The 23,818-nt window shown below is 39.7% G+C and overlaps 1 protein-coding gene across 4 annotated transcripts in view; it reads left to right on the top strand.

Annotated features, from left to right (window-relative positions):
- pde4d (phosphodiesterase 4D, cAMP-specific) overlaps positions 1-23,818 on the top strand; it is a 210,689-nt gene that overhangs the window by 39,498 nt on the left and 147,373 nt on the right. For 2 of the 4 annotated variants that reach the window (XM_046035670.1, XM_046035669.1), the window contains exon 3: positions 1,975-2,213. In XM_046035670.1, coding sequence (XP_045891626.1) covers positions 1,975-2,213 — 239 coding nt within the window. Of the gene's footprint in view, positions 1-1,974; positions 2,214-8,815; positions 9,701-23,818 lie in introns of those variants that run through there. The other 2 variants (XM_046035673.1, XM_046035668.1) reach the window with 2 other exon arrangements.

A 23,818-nucleotide genomic window follows, 5' to 3' on the forward strand; every position in this document is an offset into this window, starting at 1 on the left:
CTGGGCTAAAGACAAAAAGGACTGGACTGCTGCTGAGTGGTCCAAAGTTATGTTCTCTGATGAAAGTAAATTTTGCATTTCCTTTGGAAATCAAGGTCCCAGAGTCTGGAGGAAGAGAGGAGAGGCACAGAATCCACGTTGCTTGAAGTCCAGTGTAAAGTTTCCACAGTCAGTGATGGTTTGGGGTGCCATGTCATCTGCTGGTGTTGGTCCACTGTGTTTTCTGAGGTCAAAGGTCAATGCAGCCGTCTACCAGGAAGTTTTAGAGCACTTCATGCTTCCTGCTGCTGACCAACTTTATGGAGATGCAAACAGGACTTGGCACCTGCACACAGTGCCAAAGCTACCAGTACCTGGTTTAAGGACCAGTCCCTGTTCTTAATTGGCCAGCAAACTCGCCTGACCTTAACCCTATAGAAAATCTATGGGGTATTGTGAAGAGGAAGCTGCGATACGCCAGACCCAACAATGCAGAAGAGCTGAAGGCCACTATCAGAGCAACGTGGGCTCTCATAACACCTGAGCAGTGCCACAGACTGATCGACTCCATGCCACGCCGCATTGCTGCAGTAATTCAGGCAAAAGGAGCCCCAACTAAGTATTGAGTGCTGTACATACTCATACTTTTCATGTTCATACTTTTCAGTTGGCCAACATTTCTAAAAATCCTTTTTTTGTATTGGTCTTAAGTAATATGAATTTGGGATTTTCATTAGTTGTCAGTTTTAATCATCACAATTAAATGAAATAAACATTTAAAATATATCAGTGTGTGTAATGAATGAATATAATATCCAAGTTTCACTTTTTGAATGGAATTACTGAAATAAATCAACTTTTTGATGATAGTCTAATTATATGACCAGCACCTGTATATAAAAATATTATCTACAATGAAATAAACACCACATCACAAGAAGCAAATGTTTGCTTTAGTGGTTTCTTGGATTTGCTTTTGAACTCCATTGTAGCAAGCTAGCTGGAAGAAACATGTTGCCCATCCATATCCCAAAAAGTATATCTGCACTGTGGCTTTCCCTTGTAGAAAATAATACACATCGCTTGCAAGTTTAGTTGGTATACCTATGGTGCTGTTGTATTGCATTATACTGATGTGTTTCTTTTATTTTATCCACCCCATTTATATCAGTGAGGGTAACGTTAAGCTAGATAACAGAAACACCTTTCTGTACAATGCTATACTTTTCAACAGCACCACACATCATTCAAAATTATACATACAGTTGAATTAACACCTCTCTGAACCCATTTTCACAAAACCTAAGCCTTCATGAAGGAGGACTGTTGTATTAGACTGAATTCATTTTAGCTAGGTGTACCTAATAATTGGCAACTGAGTATATTTTTCTACTCAAATTATCAATGCACTGGAGATCACTAGAAATGACAGTGACAGCTGTGTTTTAATGAATGTGTTTACTTGATTGACAAATGGTCAAATTACAGTGACCTGACAGCGGACTGAAGGTCTGAGAGGGTCACAAAAATCATTAGGGATCATCCTCCTCCATGTGCTGTTCAATGTAATATATCAAACGAGGCAGCTAGAGGTCTTGTATTTTAATTGGCTTTTCATAACTAGAAGAACCTTTGACTTTAAGCAGATAAAGCAGTGAAATTGTGCTAAAACAGACGGCAGCTAGTTACAACATACATTGGTTTTAATGGCCTTATCAAAACAAAAATTGAAAATTACACTTGTTTATGCTTTAACACTTTTACCTATCTTTGCACACCTTGAACTCAGTTAATAAATGGATTCTGCATGGACCAAAACAATCTACTGACCATTTTACTTGACTACTAACATGTCTATACCCAGTGCTTGAAGTCATTTTCTCATCCCCCCCCCCCAGATTGAAGAATCTGGATCCTTTTTTATTCGGATTCTAGACTGGTCTATCTTTTTCCTTGGATTCATAATTCACCTGCCCTTGTTTCCTTTTCACCCAGGTTTCTGATGACTCATCCGACTCCCCAGAGCCGGGGCCAGTCACCTGCATGGAGCCCTTCCTGGTGCGGAGGCTGTCTTGCCGGACGGTCCAGTTGCCCCCTTTGGCCTTTAGACAGGCAGAACAGTACTACTGTGATCGCAAGCCGGAGTCAGACGCAGTTACAGTTCCACCAAGGCCCACAACACTGCCACTACGCACCCCACCACTCATCGCCATCACCTCTGCTGACACTAGCAGGTAGGAGGATGTGGACGTGTCTTTTCACTAACAAAATACCTTTCAGTAGAATGGGTAATGGAGTGGTGGATCAATACAGCACCTGTCTGAAGTGACTGAGGACACATCACTTGCTAAGTACCTGACACTGTGTTTACAAGTTGAGCTGTGTTTTTTTTAAACGTTCACTAGTGGTTGTGCAGTGTTTCAACTTATCAGCTACAATTCGTGTGTAATTGACCCTTCGCTAAGCCATGCCCCGAATACAAAGCTGACCAATCACAGCGCAGTATAGGACTTGCTCTAACTGAGGTCCGAGACTTTCATGGCTGCGTTCTATTGACTCTAATGCAAAAGGAATCGTTTTCTAGCTTTTTTTCGCTGTATTTTTCCAAGACATGGTCAAACACTGTTTCTGGGGCATTTGTAATAGTTACAGTCGCTACCCAGAAAGGTTGATAGAAGAAGTATGATTTATTCTCTTTCCAAAACCTAAAATGAATCCAGAAAATTTTCTGCTGTGGATTGTTCCTAATGTAATGTTAGCTAGCTAATGCTAGCTAACTTCCTACTGAATGTAATAAAGCCCTACTCATCTGTTTTTTAATTATTGTAATAATGAATAGAGGCCTACCCAGCTTTATAGGAACAGTGTTGATCCTTAACATCGTTGTTTCTTGTCTCAATCGTCGGGGGATGTGGTGGTTCACTTGTACTGTGTGATCGGTAGGCTTTAGCTTCTATCTTTAATTTTTCTGTTTGAGTCAGTCTGATAGCCTGAATACAACCTTCAAATGTATAATGCAACTGCGAAAGTGTCTGCTTCTTTGTGAGATCGCTTTTCCCAACAAATTAATATTTCTGCGGGGAGTGCAGTAATAGACAGTGGCAGCGCTGACAGTTTGTCGGACTTAGCAACAGTAACTAAGGGGGACAGAGCTTAGCGAAGGGTCAATTGTAACCCAAAACATATTGTGGCTTACAGGAATACACTGCTTAAAGGCATTGTGATAACCATGGGACCATAGGAGGAAATCACAGGAGGTCATACCTAAAATAATTGAGTAAGTAGTAAAACAGTAAAATGGGGCAAAAGAAAAAAGCAATTTAAGTTTAGAAATATTTTGAGTCCCCCTCCGTTGCCTCACAGGGGTCTGGTCCACCGCCTGCTTTCCCCCGTTAGTGACCTACACACACAAGTCCAGTGGGAGAGAACAAAGTTCGAATTTCTTCAGTAGATGTGGCGCTCCAGTGAGTGGGCTGGCAAGGCTATTTTTTCACTTTAAACATTGGATGAAGTCATTCTTTTATTTTTTAATACAAATGATGATGACCAATGTATTTTTACATGAGCCATGCTATGTTAGCTGTTATGCCGTGACCTGCAGCTGAATATCTAAGTAAGAGACGTCCTCTGTCCCAGAGGAAACCTAAAACACTATGTGGAGGACGCAGGATAATTATAACATGACAGGGTGGTGAACCTATGAACCTAACTCATATTTAGACGACTATTGCTATGTGTTGTTGGCCAGTTAATAAGGAACATATAAGATAATTCTTCAGTGTACCAAAACGCCATTTATGCAAAACAAGTCCCTATAATAATGTGATTTGGTAACATCACAGTCTCCATGATACACTAATAAAAATAGTAAGGCTTTCCTCTGTGTACACATATTCTATACAAGTACAATTTTGACAGTATTATTTGTGTCCCCTTAAAAAATAGCTTGTTCATTGACTCCCCCAAACGGTTTGATTAAATCTTTGCCCATGTAAGGGACGGTTTCAAATATATTTCAGACTGCTCTGTAGTGTTAAGTGCATCTTAAATTTGCTTTTAGATTAGTCTAATGCAAAATTGGACAGTTTTACAAAAATAAAAACTGACTTATTTTAAGCCTTAAAAGTTAGCCACCCAACCCCCAGTGACACCTACTGACTTATGGTACCAAATGACAAAACAAGGAAAACATGGCCAATAACTTGGCTCACAATGTTGTACAAGGTACTAATGTTGTGTGTTGTGTGCAATGAGAAAGGGAAAGGCTTTTTAGAGAGTGCAGTTACCTGTTGGAAATATACAGCACCGGGGACATTGTCAAACATTTTTGTTTGCCCAAGGAAACTATCCTGAGTCTGACAGACAAGTTAGTAGAAGCCATAGTTAAAGTTTATCTTTGTGAAACCGGCCCCATATGTTGTCAGAAATAAAACCCAGAAAACCAGCAATAGGCAAACATGGCTAGCATTAAGAAATGGGGCAGCTGTAACTTTGATGACAGGGAGAGTTGGACATTTGGAGAAATAAGTTGCTTTGGACAAAAACTTCTGATAAATGAATCTAATGTAAAAAAGATTGTCAGCTCTCATGACAACATAACAACAAAGGCAACTTTCAAATGAGTGCCTGTTTTCTGCTGCGACATGATCATAACTTCACTTAAACAACTAAAATGAAATTACATATACAGGCGACAGAATGTTCATTGTAATGGATTCGAGCCTCTGCAAATTGAGTTTCATACTGTAGTGAAATGAACAGACAGCAATGCCTGCCTGAAAGGTAAGAAATAAATTACGGTATGATTTGGAAAAGGGCAGTAATGCAAAGTATGCTTGATGTGTAGTGGACTAATGACGTGCAAACCACTGGTACTGAAATGATACTTGAGTGACTCATCAAATAACTAGGCCTAATAGATGTTTGTCACCACTGTCACTTACTAATCTTAAAACAGGGAATGCAATTTACCCATTTAAAACAAGATGAAAGCAACCTCTCACAGAGAATTTCGGTGAAGATCTGTCCCTTTTTGCTTTTGAAAACCATTTGCCACAAAGTGTTTTCACATTTGGCACTGTAGTTTTGATTAATCTACAGTGTTATACAACACTGTATTCTCATATGTGTCAGTTATTTATTTTTAACTGTAATTATTCCAGATTTTGGGTGACATTTTGTGTAATATATTGAATAGGATGTTGACCTTTAATTCTCAATTTTAGACGTTATGGCAAATAATTATGTTTTCTCAGTTTTACAACACAGAAAGATTACAGGCTAGTGTATGAGAAATGTTCAGCTTTACTTGTAGTGTGTTCTCACAGTCTTCCGCGCTTGGAAAACATGACCATACAACAACTGAGAAAAGAATCACACCCTATCCAGAAAATACTGGAGAATGTATCAGAGTGGTTTAGATGAAATGAGGTTTGGCAGAGACAAACACCAAGTCTCCAACCAGCTCGATTCTCTGAGGAAAGACAGAAACAAACATACATACTCAACAGTTTGTTTTTAAAGACAGTGTTTCAGTGGGAAAGACAGTAATTTAATTTAGCCAATGGTCCAGAAATGTATCCAGACAATTGCAAATAGCACATAAATTCAGTGGCCAAACCTGTGTGTCAGTGGAAAATCCCCATTGTCCTTGGGTTAGTATACTACCACAGAGTTCACTGGTCAATCAAAGAGAAAGTGGTGCTCCTCTGACTTGTCTTTGATCATGATAGCATGCTTCAAAAGGCACTGTAGCTGACTTGTCAGCATCGTTCTACCTGCATAACACTGTTCAATGGCTCATCATGTGCCAGATGAGAAAGAAAATGCATCAGCTTACCCCTTTTCCCCCTACTTCTCCCCCACCGCTGTCTTTGGCAGGGATGTGTTTCTCAGAGAATAAACAATAGAGAAATGAGCAGTGAGGTACAGCTTATTAATACAGCCTAAGCTTGTTAAAATGGCTATAATTAGAGAATATGTTATAAGGCATTGTGGCCAGACTAAACAAGAAGAAAGTGTAATGGACTTGTAGACTTCTTTATAGAGAACCAATAAAAGCTGGTGTCACTTCTAAATGACATTTTCAGGCAGGCAGAGCAATTTTCATGGCAATTCTGATGCACAACAGTGCTGCAATACTTTCCTCTGCTTGAAAATTGCTGCTTAAATATCAAGAACACGTGGATTCCGGGAAATACAGTATATTTCTCTTTGTTTCTTACATTTACATAATTGTTCACAACATTGTCTGACGTATCACCAAACGAAACTGTTACCTATGATGAAGAGGCATAGGCAGTACTGAATAATTTACTTACTTACTTATGGATTATGCCAAAAGGTGTCAGGCATTAGATTTAGAGGAAGCCCATCCTCTGAATAATTTTCAATGAGAACTTCAGAAAAGGGCAAACTTTTCCCAAGTGTGTACAGCTGACCACTCTTTGGAAATCATGTCACATTGGCTGAATAAGGACTGGGTAATTTGAAAGGAGGCTCGTGAGGAAGACAAAAGCAGGACGGGCCTGTCATTGTCTCTTCTACTGCAGACGGTTGTATCGACTATTTCCAATTATGTCATTGCCTTTTCTCGTCTTCTCTTTTTCTTGGAGAACTTCAAAAGCGAAAGTTTTTTTGCCGTCTTACAATTCAACACTATTTATTGCCTACAGAACCAAAGAAAACACAGTCTGATGTGAAATCAAAGTGTTTTGTTGTGCGATATAATCTATGCTTGACAACATCTTTGGTTATATAACCATTTGGAATTATTGTAAATCAGCCTTTTCTGACAGAAATGCCTACCTATTAAAGCATCAGTCATGTTCCACCACATTAACACCACATCAAGCAAATTTGACTGCTTTCATAAGAGAACATACAAAGTATATGAGCATTTTAAGAACAAAATGGACTGGATGGAGAAAAATGGGTGATGGGGAGAATTTTAACAAAGGCCATACATCTTAAGTTTGCTTCAGGCTTGATTCATCTATAATTCAGCACAGGGGACAGGAAGAAATATACAATTGTGAAGCATTGAGGATGGAAGACGTGCCACATTAAATGCTCCAACTGCAACTTTTGAATGAATTTGGTGACATCAACTTTTCTATTTGGCTAAATGAGAATGTCTGCGTATTAATGCACAGACCCGGAAGTAGCACAAAGTAGTTCTCCGTGTTTCAGTTCGATGCTGTCATAATGTAACTACTAAACAATGATTCTGTCCATTAAACATTACCAGTGCTATTGTCTTTGCTTCTCTTCACAGATCTGTGACTAGCAAACACTCCAGTATGACAGCTTTTGTTTAATCTATAAGAGTGGTCGAGATTTTGACATAATTTATAGCCCTTAATGCCTACAAGAACCTACGTTGCTTGTGCTGGTAAATTCAAGTAGCAAGAGTACCTGAATTCTTGGAACTATAAGTAATTTAATAGTGGTAGATTAAAGACTTTAACTTTATAACTGCATTGCAGACAAGGATCACAGATGAGCATAACTCATTATCAACAGATCTGACTGAAATGCCAACCAACAGATGTTCATTATGCTATCAATATGCGAAAAAGTGTTTAGATATAAGTTTGTGAACATTTTAATTATATCTGGAAGGTTTATAAAATTGTGCTGTGACTGAGAAGCTACTTTCTGTGAATTGGACAGGTTTGTTTGATAACCTGCTCTGTTAAATAAGGTCATTACAGGCGCAGATATCAGTCAGGTGTAATCCCTAATTACCGACTGCACTGATGGTTGTCTCAGTCATTATCCCATTATCCTAAAATAACAGTCCAATTTAGCATAAAAGAAAACAAATACGACAATAAAATTAAAATAGGACATTAATTTAATTAAAGGTAATATATCTAAAGACGTATTAATGACACCGTATTTTCACCATACTGAACAGCTCATGTTATATTGACAGATTTACATTTCAACACACGTTTGTAATGAGTCCAGTGACAAACATTTATGCAATGTGAAGAGTCGCCCATCCGGTATATTGTTTGGTGAAGGAGGCACCCACTGCATGCTGGGATACGGTCTTCTCCATGACATAGTTTGGGAACAAAGCAATGGAAAATAAATGAAATCAATACACAGGTCGGTTATCAGTCTGTGCAGAATTCAATTCTGCTGCATGTGCTGTATCAGTGCTTCCCTGCAAGGACTCAAAGTCCACACATGAGCTGCTCATGTTTGCATTCGTGCCCCCCCATCCGTTACCATTACTTGCAACTTTTTTTATTTTAAATCACCTTGTTTTGGACAAGATTGCATTCCCCAAACTATTACTTTCCAGAGCATTGGGCTGGAGCTGCAAGGGAAGTGTAGGTAGAAGGGAGAAAGAAAGCATTCTTCCCTGAGAGTCCCCTTTCCCTGGAAATGATGACAAACAGACCAGAGCAGGAGAGATTTAACAAGGTGGCTGCATGTTTGCACTAGACATCACAGGCACACAGACGCACAACCTTTAATGACCCTCAATTTAATTAATTCCTGTGAAGGTGAGCTTATTTTAGGTGCAGCCTTAATGCTTGCTGTTACAGATAAGTTCCTCATTTGGTAAATTGTAGAAGTGGACATACACTGGATATAACACTGATATTGTTGTTATAAACCTATATCTCATCTGCACTATTGGATCATAAAGTGTCGCCTGGCTCTCTGCCCACTCCAACCTCCCGCCTTTCTATTATGGAGGCTTTTAGGGGAGGTGCTTTGGGTGGGTCCCTCATGTTTAATGTATTATCCTGTTTCCTATATCCCGTTGTCGCTTGTTCCTGCAGGGGGACTTGAGAAGGGAAGAATAGTGTGTTGTCATGTCTGGATGGTTTTACTCGTACCGTGCCTCAAGTGAACTATAGCCGCGGGGGTTTGCACAAGTTTGCATGATGATTGTGGAGAGACCATCCGCCCGCGTTGACCGTCCTGTGTTGAACATCTCCACAGCCGCAGCAACACAAGCACCTTGCTGAAATAGGCGTGTACGGAGAAAGCTGGGAGCGCTTGGAAACCAGATTCAACTGAGAGAGTTTCTCCTGGTAGCTTTCCCCCCTTCCAAACCGCAGTTAAAGAGTCTACCCCGTGATGCGTAAATGGATTCAGTTTTGGCTCTGTCCACTGTGTTTCAGCAGGGCAGTGAGGACAAAGTTGATGGAGTTAAAGTCATTACGTGAGCTCCAAAAACAAACTGGACGTGAAGCACCCAGAGTAACTAAAAAGTTGCCTCAATTACTTGGAGGTCTATAATTTTGTCTTGGGGGCTATATTATTTTTTGTATTTCTTAAAAGTGTTGTGAAGCCCCCCCCCCTTCCATCACCTTCCCCGGGGGTCATTCCATTTGCATGGTCCTAAAGTGTTTATTTCTTAATAAAAAAAAAATAAAACCAACGCGGGAAGGAGGATGGACCCTGCCTGCGGGAAAGTGGGGACGGCGTCTTTGGTCGCCGGCGGCGGAACCGGCGTGAGTGCGAAGGCGCCGAAACATCTGTGGAGGCAGCAGAACCAGCCAGCGCTCTCTCCGCTTCACCACGCGCTGGTAGTGCGCAAGAACGAGCGAGTGAGACAAAGAGGCTTTTCGGACACCGAGAGGTACCTCAACCCGAGGAACATGGACCGGACGTACGCAGTGGACACGGGGCACCGACCCGGACTGAAGAAATCCAGGATGTCGTGGCCGTCGTCGTTTCAAGGTCTTCGACGGTAAGGGCAAAAGGGAAACCGCTTTTCTTCATCCTCTTTCTAATTTCCCTCGATGAAGATGGGCGTTGTGTGCATGACTGGCGCGCGAGAGCGGATAAGTATTTTGACTCGTATTTAGTCCTAACTTTGGGGACGTTATACTATATTTTTGGCATATCCTATGCCTGACTTCCTGTTTTCCATCACTTTTTGTGTCACTGTCGAACGCATTTACAGTGTAGACTGTAATGGCAAAGAAAGGATGGATATAGCCCATGCTTGGTCAGTCGAGGTAAAAAAAGAAAGAAACAGACACAGAAATGTCGACATAAGAGCAGTGCGGTGTATGCCTCTTTTCACACTTAAAAACACCCTATTCCATAACTTTAATGTTTTTATTATAACGGAGCTTACAGGAACTCACAGTTGTTTAATTTCAGTCAGAAAGGTGTGTCAGCCTAGAAAGGATGAGTTCATTAAAAAAAAGAAAAAAAATTGAACAGTCTAAAGAGGTAAGTGAGTGGTTATGTTTATTCCCATATCTGTTAGTTAGGCTATATAATATGACACAGTAGGCATACAGATACATACTTAGAATTAGAATTAAAGAGATACTGATGGAAATTAAAGCTAGCCGTTGACCAAAGGCAGGTCACAGCAAAGATTCATTGTGTGTTGCCCTGAACACAGCACACAGAAGCAGACTCTCATATCTTGCAGACAGTGTTTAGTGATCTTCAGGGATTATTACCACTTAGCGTTAGGATCAGTGGGTAGCCTGTAGTGGTTTGTAAGTGAAATTGCTCTCTGGTCTTTGTGAGGGAAATGAATACAGTAGGAGGGCTTTACATCATCACAAATACACAGTAACCACATTCTCTACAATGACACTCACAGTAATCTGACTCACTACACATGACAACATGGATAATCCTAGCACGTGTATGACAAGTTCCAGCCCTGGGTCTTCAGATGTTGCTTGCACATACGTATTTAACCAGAGCAGCTACTGTAAAAATGATTACAGTAATGTTTGCACTAACAACAGTTTTAGTGAGGCCTGTCCTCATACAGTCAGACACAAAAGCAGCTCTGCGTTCAGCCAACAGCCCGGGTGTGTGGGGAAATGTTTCTGCTCTAATTACTCACTTGTTCTGGGAAGGAGGGAGAAAAAAAGACCAACTGAAATGAAATCTGAGAAGGTCACCTCAGCTCCGTGGCTTAAGTGACTGTTGCAGATGTACGTTTCTGTCAAACAGCTCACTATTTCATTTCTTTCTTCCTCTCATAAAACATTTTGGTTGAGGTATAAGTGATAATGAGTTCCTGCAAATCTAGTAACCAGTTATCTATAGAAAGCGCCCTGGCTTGTCTGGCCAAATGGCCCCTGTCATAGAGGCAGAACAGGCACATGGAAGAGAGAGGGAGAGATGTGAGCACAGATGGAAGTGACATTGCAAAGCGGTGTGCTGCTCTAAAACACCCGTGTGATGTTGAAATGTTGCATTGAACTTTTATCCTAACAACAAAGTGAAACTTAACAGGAGATGTTGCAATTCAACTGCATCTAAAATCATTAATTTCACATTTGCTTCAGGAAGGTAATTACATGTAGATTAACCCAAACAAATCAAAATCTTACACAGGAGGCTAAGTACATAAGAGGTACATTGCACTCCAGCACATACACGAACACTAACACAAGCTAAATCTAATTTTGCCCCTTGTACACCACAGCAGTTGGTCAACGGGGCCATTTGTTTGTAGTTGTTTTTTATGTGCACCCATTAGGTTGCTTGTCGTCTGCCACTGTGGCTTGCACAGGCCTTCGTCCGGTGTGGTTGTCATTAAATGAACACACCTTGTTTTAGGGGTAGGAATCATAATGTACAGTCATATCACGACACATGTTCACAAGAACAATGAAAGTGGCAATGCACAACATACTGCAAATTTATCAGAACATGAAAGCAGAACAGTAAAAGGATGCATCTCTGCCTCAAAGTGACTCAACTCTTTACACTCTTTAAATTATGTTTAACTGAAACCTTAAAAATAACACAGTAGTATAGAAAAAAACTTGTAAAATTCGTAATCCGCTATTCCATGATAACAACAGTGCTTAGCATATTGCTTTATTGATTGTATCAAAATAGTTTAAAATATGGTTTCAAAAAGCTTTATTAATTATTTATCACTACTAAGAGGTAGCTTGACAGACTTCATACCTTTTTGATTCAGTAGCCTAATGGGCAAAATGTATCTGAAAACAAGTGCATGTTGACACAGCTAATCATGTGTTAAGTGTTATACTAGAGGACCACATTGGAAATCAATCTTTGTGCTTTATTTTATTTTCATCCTCCATGATTTTTAATGTATGCAGATGTGTTTTTATTCATCAAATCAAATAATTAATTAATTCATCGTCCAAACGGCACTGGGCTTGCCCTCCCGGCATTTATTGCATTTCTTGCATTGATTTACAAGCCTTTCTTTACAAGCTTGTTAGCTTATATAGTCGAGGATTTTCAGATATGCTTTAGGTGGTGCGTGATGCATGTGTTGTTTACATTTAAGACATGCACTAAGTAGACTTTACATATTAACAAGGCAGCAGGTCACATATCACCACATGAAAAAAGAAACTGCAATCAAGTTGTTGCTGCAAGTCAGATAAACAAGACATACTTCCTGATTATAACAGACAGAAATAAACAACTTATGAGGCAGCGCCCCTGCTGAAAACTAATAGAAAGAGCCAGCTACTTGCTCCGCTCACACAGTTGAAATCAATCTTGCGTATAGAGAGAGACAGCAAATCTTTACCTCACAGGACTGTGGATGTCGCTGTGTGTGCCCGAGTGGCTGGTTTTAGCGCAAGGTCCAGCAGCCCCAAGGTAAAACACATCACCCAAATGTGTCACAATCTAGGCCTAGGCACTGCTTAAGGCCTCTGTGAGACCTCAGCAAGAATCTGGAGCAATCTTTGATGAGGAGATGGCATTTCTCCCATTCCTCTCCTATTGCTTGCTTGTCTCTGCCATGAGGACACTGCAGGGGGGTTTCTTTATCTGTGGAGATGTCAGTGAAGAGGAGGATCATGATTTCTCTTCTCTCTGTCAAATTGCAATCAAGATTTGGCGATTCAGTGGGCGGAAAAGGAAATGTCAAAACATAAAAAGGATGCAACATCTAAGGAGGAAAGGGAGAAGGGATGGAAAGTGCTCCATCTGGACATTTTGTCCCCTCAGCAGCAGCAGATTGGAAAACGTACCCCTGCCCTCTTACTCTATGCTGCATTTAACAGTCGTTGATTTTTCTCTAGCCAGTCCTCCTACTGTGACTGCCATTGCCAGAGTGAAGTTTTTAGCCAGTATAAAGTGTAACCCCCTGGCTGTGTCATTAACTGCTATTGGCTATGTAGCTATATATAACCCCAGTCACGACCATAATACTGCATAGGCTGCTAGAGCATTGGCACAATACTCATCTACTGAGTCGCTGTACTCCCAGGCAAGTGAAGGATGTCCAGAACGTGCTAATGAACACATTGCAGACATGGTACTAAACTTTCCATTAGCAGAGATCAGCATCAAACATCATGTAGCCTGGGTAATGAAATGGGTCATGAGTGATCATTTCTGACTCTGTGAGATTTTCTACTGTGTTTAGTGTCACAGTATTAAAGACAGGCAGAGCTGATAATTATGTGAATGTCAGCCAGTTGTCTGGGTCTTATTGACCTGTTCATTCAGGCAAAATTGGACATATTGAGTGTGTTCTTAAGACAAGTTCTGTGATTTACCTGCACTTTTAATGATAAGCATGTGAAGTTACTGATGCAGACATATTGAGGTGTGAAGTCAATTTTAGTCCATCAAACATGGAATAAAGACACATCACTAGTACTGCCAGCCTGATCCTTGTGAAATGCTTTCCTATATATTATTAATGTATCATGGTGTACTGCACAGTAATTATCACTACTAAGGGAACATGTATTTTATCTTCTATTTAATCCAGAAACTGTTATTATTTTTATACCAAGCTATATATACCTGTCTTTCTATGTAAACAGATTTCAGCTATATGCACAGACAACAATCCATTGAAGAGTACTTTTATGTGTATAGAACTGGTTTCCAAACATACATATAGTGCGGTTATACAACACATACATGCATAGAAGTGAATAGAATATGGTTATATTTCATTCACTGAGTGGATGGAATATAACCAAAAACACTCCATGTCACTTGACAGCTACTCAGAATCCATTAGCAAGTCTATAGTATTTACAGTCACTGTTTCAGTCTGCATGTCAAGCTTGTCTATAATACAATTGTACAAAAGTGACATTATTTAACTGTAGTTCAGTTGAAAAGTTACCTAACCTCCATCTAATACACCAGGGTACACTGAAGAACATTGACCTTGACATTGAAGTCTACATTATTTTGAGCTGAATTTCTGTAATGGCTGCATTTGATCCCTGAGGGTTTTGGATTATGAAAGGTTTCTGGAATCTTTAGCATGTTATCCTATTTACTATTTCTGGACATCTTGCAGAAATGTGAAGGGCAGTACAGTCTGTGAAGGATATAGAGAACAAATCCTCTAAATTCTAATACTAATGTCATTACCTATTTGGAGCCTGTTCACTATGTGTGTGTTTTTCAGGGTGTTAAGAGAAAAGGTCTACATATGTTGGTATATGGTGTGGTGATGCAAGCATACTGATGTTGACACTCACAGATACATTACATACACTATTGTATTGTGTGGTAGAGCTCCTCACATTTTGCAAGACTTAGACATGCTGTTTTGTGGAGCATGAAGTGACAACACAAATCTGTTTCATTGATTTTGGTTGATTTTAGTGTCACAACAAAGAAAGAGGTAGCAAGAATTGCTTTCTCTTTTTTTGAGGTCAGGCACTTCTCTGTAATCATTACATAATCTAGCTACTTCCAATCAAAACCCAACTGTGCAGAGAGTAGGTCATGCCCTATACCAAAGCAAATATTGACTTTTAAAAGAAAGTTCACAACTGGGAAAATTAATGTTTAATGCACACACATGTTGTGGTACAGCACTGCTGTTAGGAGAAAGTGGGATCCTGATTAGAGGACATATTTGTCTTATGTGAAAACAGGACAGTGTCCAGCAGGAACCACAGGCTAGTGTGTGTGACGGGCTCTAGGAAAACATTATTGCTTCATAAAAGAGAGGAGCTGTGCTGAAATGGTGATATTTGAAATAGAAACAGACACGGCAAGTGAAGCAGAGAGGACTGGTCATCTAATTTTTACCAGCATGTGTTTTCATATCTCCCCTCTGGCTCCCTTTTCCTCACTGGTCATCTGCTTGGATAATAAAATTCATGAAAACCATTTTTGAAAGACAGCCTTGTAAAGGGCTACAAGCCAAAACCTCTCTAGACTGTCTTCTTGATGCTAGGTGATTCCCTGAGGTCTTGGCTGGCTGTGCTGTACTGATCATATTACGCTCACCAGGGTGATAAACACTATAGCTGGGCTTGCTACTGGTGTGGTCTACAGTCTGCTGATAGCTTTGAGAGAGACCATACAGATGTATGAATTATTGATTATGTCTGTCAGGATATCTCTATCAAAGCTGAGGAGAGAACTATGAAAACAGAAATTACTTACACTTTAAAAGGCACATGCTCTTCATAGCAGAACTCCACTACTTAACATCATGTTTCATTGCCATCAAAGTTGAACTGCTGTGACGCCATACTTGCTTCCAAAGAATTGATTAAATATTTGTGTCACTTGAAAGCTGAGTGTGAAGTAAAAATCTATCTATGCCATAAATGAGCAAGTTTCTAGTTAATGTTTTTTGAGTTGTTACTTGTTGTATCTTTGCACGTGGGGCTGAATTAAATGACTTCACATACTAATTTTTACATATTACTATGAGAGGATGTTATTTGACTTAACCATTTATACACTGTAAATACATTGCCTCCCAGCCAACCATATGCCTTTTAACTACAGTAAAACAAAAAAAGTTTTTATTTAATTAATCCTAGTCTACCAGGATGTCCTTTATGATGTTCTAGGGGCCAGGCTAAATGTCAGTTTTCAGTTTATAACTCGTAAAGGTGGCTTATTAAATAGCCGATTAGTGTATTAGTAATTCTCAAAGAAATAAATTACATAAAAAGGACTTCTTATGTCTCATTTTCCCCATCTGACTGGATAGACAGATTTTCATCAATAAACCCTATTTCAGGTGGTGGTGATCAGATTCTCCCAAGAAGCTAGTGGTAGTGGAATGGCTTATTGGTGAGAGGAGCGTTAAAAACAGGAGTGAGTGTTAAAAACAGTCTTGTGCAAACCTCTAATGTATACACATTATTCAGTGGCATGATGATCAAGTAGACAACACTGATCCATCCAGTGATGTCACAGTGAGAACATATGATCTCATTGAATGGCTGTAATAGAGAAGTTAGGTGGCGACTGATAGTAAGGTGGCAGCTGTTAGATACGACCTGCTGGAAGAAATGGAGTAACAATGAACAACCTGAGTTGTAAGGCTCCTTGAACATGATCAGCATTTCATATACAGCACTGTAATGAAGGGAGCTGCTGTGGGAACTGTCAGTCATAGGCTTGAATACCCTATGCATGGTGCTTGGTTTCTAAGATTACTTCCCTCAGCTTTTGATTATTCTTTTTTTCTTTGCCATTTTTTCTTTCTCCTTTAATCAGGGTGTTCTCTTGAGACATATATTTTCTCCATCTCCTGGTTCACTGACGCAAACTAAGGCACTCTCACAAATAACAACATTGGTTTTGCACAAAGGCTCATACAGTCACACCCGTGTTTTCATCTCTTCCTTCCATCTTGCCTATTGTCTTTTCTCTCTCTCTCTCTTGCTCTCATACATGCTGTTTATAGCTATTGATTTCTCTTCCTCTTTCAGCATTGGTCCTGTGTGATTTGCTTCTTAGGCCCACATGTCTCCTGCTGCATCTGTCAGCTCACATCTGAACCAGCCTCCTCTGGTCAAGAAAAATGAAAGTAACCATGCAGTGGGTTGCATCTCCACATCTTGAAGAACTGCGTCCCCTGTCGCTCTACATCAGTGATAAAGAAAGCACAATAAATTAGCCCTGTATCAATGAATAGCTTGAATATTTTTCCACATGTGTTACCAAGAGAGCTGTCTGGAATCAAAAGTGTATTTTTCCTTTAGCACTGAACCAAATGAATGCAGCTTTGTGTAGCTTTAAGGATGCGTTCAGCTCATCTGTTGGGGTTTGCAGTGCAATGATGGTTCATATAGGCAGCCAGTCTCAGGCTACAAGCTTAGACAATCCAATATTATCAGTGTGTCCCACAGGATTTTGTGAGACTATAGTGGATGGACACCCCCCCCTACCCCACCCCGGAAGAAGAATTTGTACATTTTAAAGTTAAGTGCTTTAATTTGGTGCTCTGTAAAAGCAAAATAAAGAGGCTAGATCTATGAAGAACTGCACTTTTGTTAAAGAGGTGGTATTATGCTGTTTGGCTTCTTCCCTCTCCTTTATTTAGTTTTATACCTTTTTTTGAGCATGTAATAGGTTTGCAAAGTGAAAAAGTCCAAAGTCCTCCCCAAAGGGAGTTCCCATCTCCCACAGAAAACACTGCTCTGATCTGCAGCACACACCTCTCCTGTCCCTTCTAAACACTAACTACCCTCCAGGCAGTCAGTGGACATAAACTTGACTGTGATGAAGAGACAGAGCTCAGTTAAAACTTTATGGATGAAAGATGCTTTTGTTGCAGATTAATAACTCACCACTCTGAAACTCTTGTTCCAGTCTATGTTGCCAAGCTGGTCGGCAACATATACAGCTGAACCGAAGCCTAGTAGTCCTTAACTAAGAACTGTGCATGTGCAACTCCCAACAAAGATCATTTAGAGACAAGATGTATCACTCCAGAGCTAAAACGAAGCCTTCAACAAACAGGGTGAAAAGAGGAGCTGTAGCAATGTGCAGTATGACAAAAAATATGGTGTTTTTTGAACATTAAACCATGTAAACCTGTTCTGGTACAACCCCTAAATAGGATTTTGAACCTGAAAATGAGCATAATACCACCTCTTTAACAATTTTGTGGCCTATTAAACATCCATCCATCCATCCATCCATCGTCAACAGCTTATCCTGCGTACAGGGTCGCGGGGGGCTGGAGCCAATCCCACCTTAAATCGGGTGAAAGGCGGGGTACACCCTTGACAGGTTGCCAGTCCATCGCAGCGCCATGAATATAATCCAGTTAATCTTATTTCCATACTGTATACATTGAGTTAACACCTTATTTTGAAAACTGGACTTTGTGCCGTGTGTATCCATCCTCGTGCTACATTCACCAAGTCTGATGCAATTTGATAAATTATATTATATGTTGTGCTCGTATTGAGTACAATTAATATTTAATAGCCTCTCTTCAGGTAAAACTTTCATACTGTAAGACTTTGTAAAGTGAGAAAATGACAGAATAAAGTCGCTAACCCTGCCTGTCAGGTTGCTCTGCTCCTTTTAACTGCATTTACCATAAAGGCTCTAATACCTATGCACTCCAAATTTAGCTGCTAGTTTGATCGCATTCTCACAGACAAGTGACAGTGGATTCACTCAACAGCCCTTAGTTAATGTTACCGTAATGACCTCAAACAAAAAGTGGTTGTCTGGATTTGGATGCCAAAGTGTGTGAGCGTGCGAGTTTACAGCAGCGGGGAGCAGCGGCGGAAAACACAACGTTATAAGTGTTTTATGTTAATATATTTTCGGTTAATTTTGAAACTATGGCGAAACAAATTAGACCGTGGCAGGTCGCCACAATTAATGGGAAACAATGAGTATAAGTTGGTGGAACCAAAATGAAAAGGCCAGTTAATGTTTTTTTGGGGGTGTTTTTGTCCTTTTATTTGAAATTTTGACCGTAGGAGAGTCCAGGCATTAACAAGATAATAATTAATAGCAAGAAGATTCAATGACATGCCCGTTTTGCACTTGTTTCTGCTATTGGCTATCATTTGCCAACATGTTACCTTTCAAAGGCCTGGATGCAGTTAGAACGCGAACATGGATAGTGGCTCCGCATGTAGTTCTATTTTTACTACATTGGGTGTCTGCATGAAGTTTTTACACGTGTTTGTTGGCAGTATGGTGTAATCACAAACACACCAAGTGGCAATATATTTGAGCAGACCCTCACAGACATGACCAGATAACCACATTTACATCACACAAACACTTGTGGCCGCACAGCTGGGCGAAGTAAAAATTTTACTATATTGAGACATATTGCTTTGTGTTTGTGTGGATTTTTTCTATTTTTTGTGGCACACGGTATAATATTTCTTCATGTTGTTGTGACAGTCAATGTAAATTTAATCAAATTTGTTAAAAAAAAAAATTTGATTATGTTGGCACAGCATTAAAATTATTGAATGCCAAGGCGTTGCCAGCATATATGGCACAGCTTTTGTGGTGTACAGTATAACCTCCCTGCAGAAACACAAGGTCATTTGTCATTTGCATTTTTGTGTCATTGAGACCAATAGTAAAAGAAGCAGCTCATTTGAAGACATGCATGAATAATGCATTGTTCATCAGTGTTGTAGATTTACTGTGCTAGAAAAGAAATCTAACAAGCTTCATATGATCAACTTAAAATAGCCTCTTCTCCTATTCAGTCATCAAGAAATCAGAGGACCTTGCAGTGGAACACCGTATTGTTGCACAAAAGAAAAGTTCTCTAAGTAGGCCTACGTGTTTTCTCCCAAAATTGATGATTTCATTTTCCTATATTAGCTTGAAAGTTTGACCTTGGAAATAATCTGTTCAAATATCAGAAAGAGTACGGTCTAGACCTGCTCTGTAGTGCCCTGAGATAACGTCTGTTATGATTTGGTGCTGCTACTTAAATAAAATGCAATTGAACTGTTAATCTCTACAGTCAGTACAGTCATTGTTTTGCCAAAATATGGATCAATATACTGCCTCTATTTGTAGCTTGCTTAGGGAACTGCTATCGCCCGTGACAAACGCAAACCACAGTAGACGTTAAAACAACAATAAAAAATCTACAGTACAGGTTGCAAATGGAAGCAGTGTATTTAGTCCAAGCTTATTTTGGCAGAAGTGAATGTTAGAAATATACTGAACATAATGGTGGACAGCAGAAAAGTGGATTGTGTGCTGCAGGAGTTGGTTGAGAAGTTTCTATAAATTTTTCATTGCTAACTAACAAGCAAACAGGGTGTGTGTATTTGATATTGAAAAGATGTTAAGTTGAGTAGCAGTTTAATATCGTGACTCATGAGTTGATTTCAAGTCACTATGGGGATTTGACCTGCTAATAAATCAGCCCAGGACCATTTGCTTATTAACAGCAGATGGATTTTGTAGCAGACCCATGGGGATGAATGGAGAGGCTGGTTTTGATGGCTACTATTACAGAGCCATTAGTAGAACTCTTCAGATTGTATAGCCGTCTTTGTAGTTACATCATTATCATAGACTGTTCTGTTGTACACAAGTTAGATCTGCCCCACTAGGATTGTCCATTTTGGTTTATCACATTTTATAATGGTGGTGAACTACATGAAATCATCTTTACGAAACTGTGTCTTGTGGTTAAAATTAAGTTCATGTCATTTCCAGTTTGTCATTGTATGCAGTCTTTGCAGGGCCAAAAATTATTATTGTAAATGTTTTGTAAATCTTGACTGTTAACATTTTTGTTCTTATAACTTTAATTGCAAACAATGCATTTTGATATCCAGCCCGTCCCATGCCAAAACACTGTACTGTGACAACCACTAATATATTAGCATGCTAACGTTACCATTTGAGCAAGTGCATATAATTTCACCTGTATAACCACACATGCACTCTTTGCTCTGGTGATCAGAAAGGGAGACAGGCGCTCTATGGATAGTAACCAAGGCAACAGCTTCTGTGCGCTACACCATTGTAGCCTATTTAACTTAAGTTAAAATTATAGGCTACATAACTTTACCCGACCTACATCTAGTTTTACGGGGATGCTCTGCCATGCGAATTCCCTCCTGTTGATGTCCTATTTAGTAAATAGATACTGGAATCTCACAAACAGCGAGGATCAGTCTCCAATGATTTGTGCTGCACGTCGCGTAACTTTGGCAGTGGGCGGGTCTGTGCATGAGGCAAGCACTTCACCTCACTCTAACAGGGACACTTGCTACTGAACATAGACTGTTTATGCTGCTCCCTGATAAAAGAAAAATGTTTCTGCTGATACCTGTTCAGAAAAAAAAACAAAAAAACAAGAAAACAGATTTATATATGTTAACCTGTTGCTCAGAAGGTGCCTGTCATGATGTTATTATGATCTGGACTCGGACTTGTTTTAACAAGCTAGATAAAAGGTAATGCCCTGGCAGTGGCAAATAGCTTTGGTTTTATATTTGATTTGCTTACGTTAACGTTTAAGTTGATATTTACAAGAAATATTTTATTGCTACTGTAGAAAGGGAATACTACTGGTAAAAAGCACATTATTTGTAAAAGTATTTGCAAACCACGTTATTGCACTTTTGTGTATATAGCAGTACATTTAAATTAAAAGTGCGCAATAGACTACTTGAGAATTCATTATTCAATTTTGCCCGTAACTATACAATTAATCTCAGAAAATCATGTGATTAACACAATTAAAATTTTTAATCGATGCCCAACACCAGTAAAAACATCAAAACAAACAATAGCATTAGTAAAACTAAATCTCTACTGGTAGCATGTAAGCTATGCTAGCAACATTAAATTGATGCTCTACATCAAAATGTGTGTTTTTTTTATCCAGATTTGCTGTAGACTTCAAAAGTGACTCTTCCTTCACAGAGGACAAGGCTGTAGTCTTTATTTAGTCTCATTGAACTACAACAATTTCACATTTTCACAGTGGATAAAAGTTTCAAAATAAAACCAGTCCACCTTCCTAGTCCAATGGTACAACTAGTTCAAAATGCAATGTCCTTCTCATGGCCCTGTTATGGCAAGCTGCCTGCCTGCCTGCCTGTCTGCGTGTCTGCCACTATCAGTGTCTCCCTGCAACATTCAGAGTAGTTGGCCAAAAATAATATAATATATATAAAAAAATAAATACTAACTTATGCCTTGCTTATGACTTGAAATGTGGCTATAACATCCATTACATCAGTGGACTATGCTTTGTGTCTGACTCCAAAAATAACAATTTGCAATGAACATAAAAAATGTCGATGCCACTCCCACAGAAAGTAGTGGCTAAAAACCACACCAAGTAAGGACTGTAGCTTTCACCTTTCACAGACTGTGACACTCCACACCTTTAGCAGTGAGTTGAAACCAGTGCAACCTGTGCCATATAATGCAAAATGCATTTTTTCATGTCTATTCAACCCCAAATTATGAGAACAAAAACATCCTCTCTTTTTCTCCTGCTCAGTCTTTCAGTAAGTGTGTCTAAAAACACCCTGTTTGAATTTGGCTCCCTTCATGACATCATGAAAAGATCTGTTTAGCATAGGACCTCCTTCAGCACATTAGACGGCCGTGCCAACTGAACATGTACTGAATACACCGCTCTCAGCCGTGCCCCCTCCGGTTGTGAAGGAAAGTTCAATATTTTTTGGTTTTCCCTCTAATGTCCTCCAGCTGCTCTGCCTCAACTCTCTGTGATTTATAGCAGTGTTTCCCATATGTTAATTCATTTTGCCGCCACAGTCTCAATGCTGACCGATACATATTGATTTTCGTTTTTTTTTACTAGGCCTATTTAAAATCGTATTTGTTTGCAGAGCGCCGTTGTACCGTGTGCAGCACTTCCTCTCGCTCGTCCCTCTCTCTCTTGCTCACCTGTCCCTGTCCCTCTCGCTCTCTCTCCCTCTCCCTCGTGAACAGAGCTGCACAAATCTGTCCAACACAACGCTGTCAATGTGAGGAGCCTAGCTAATAAGGAGAGCTAAGTTAATGTTAGAATGCAGCTGGGTTTTTGAGGCTAAGTACGCTGTATATAACTGGTAGTCAATATTGACTGCACGCACCCCCCCCTTGTGTGAATGCATTCACAGAAGGTCACCTTGCTCATTTGGGAAATAGTCACCATGGCTACATTAGGTAGAGGGGTGCACTGATTTCATTAGTGATGAGATCTCATGAGGACGCTTCGAGGACCGTAAGCAGATTGCAGGAAAGAGGACTATAGGGAGATTATTTGCGGAAAGTAGGAGAAAATGGGGAAGTACTTCTCTGAACCAGTTTTCATCCAACTCTTATCCAACTAGGCGCTCACTTTTTGAAAATACTCAACATACACACAAAGTATGGGGCCTACTTGGGTCTGGTCTGCAATTAGAGGAATGATTTTTCTGATTTAATTGTTTCTTCTGCCATCAAACCTTTTAGAAGTTTGCATTTTTCAGGTTTTCATTTTTCTCTCAACAGTTGGACTGCACAGACAAAAGCTGAGATTTAAAGTGAACCTGTAGAGAATGTTTTTACCATTGGGTCCCAATTTTGTTTGTGCATGAGGGCTCATACGCACGCCGGTCAGCATGTAATACATGCTAGCTATTCCACTGATTGATAGTTAGTCGAGGTAATACATAAATAAGTGTAGCAATGCATCAACAAAGGCAAGGAAAAAGGAGACTGCAAGCCAATGGAAACATTGCGCTATTTGATATAGGACTGGGCAGTTTCACCTAAAATCAAAATCACGATTAATTGAACATTTTTGCTCAAATATGATTATTGAATGATTGTTTTGTTTTTGAATTTTGTTTTTTGTTGCTGTTTTTTTGCCCTTATAGTTAACAGACAAGGTTTGTATTGTAAAAAATTGGTTTGTTGGAATGGCAGCTACTGTAGAATGTTTCAAGCTTGGCGTGTTCCCAAATCAGCATGCTGAGGTGTGCTAACATGTCACTGTAAATAAGGAAAAGATGGAAGTGACAAACCATCGTGTCATGATGGTAAACCAATAATTATAAAAGAATGTTAGTAGTTTTCTCATCCCACATTAATGGTTATTGATAACAGACTTGGTTAGCCTTCTGCCTAACATTTTCCAAATGTGACACCT

The sequence above is a fragment of the Micropterus dolomieu genome, linkage group LG21, assembly GCF_021292245.1.
Source record: "Micropterus dolomieu isolate WLL.071019.BEF.003 ecotype Adirondacks linkage group LG21, ASM2129224v1, whole genome shotgun sequence".
NCBI lineage: Eukaryota > Metazoa > Chordata > Actinopteri > Centrarchiformes > Centrarchidae > Micropterus > Micropterus dolomieu.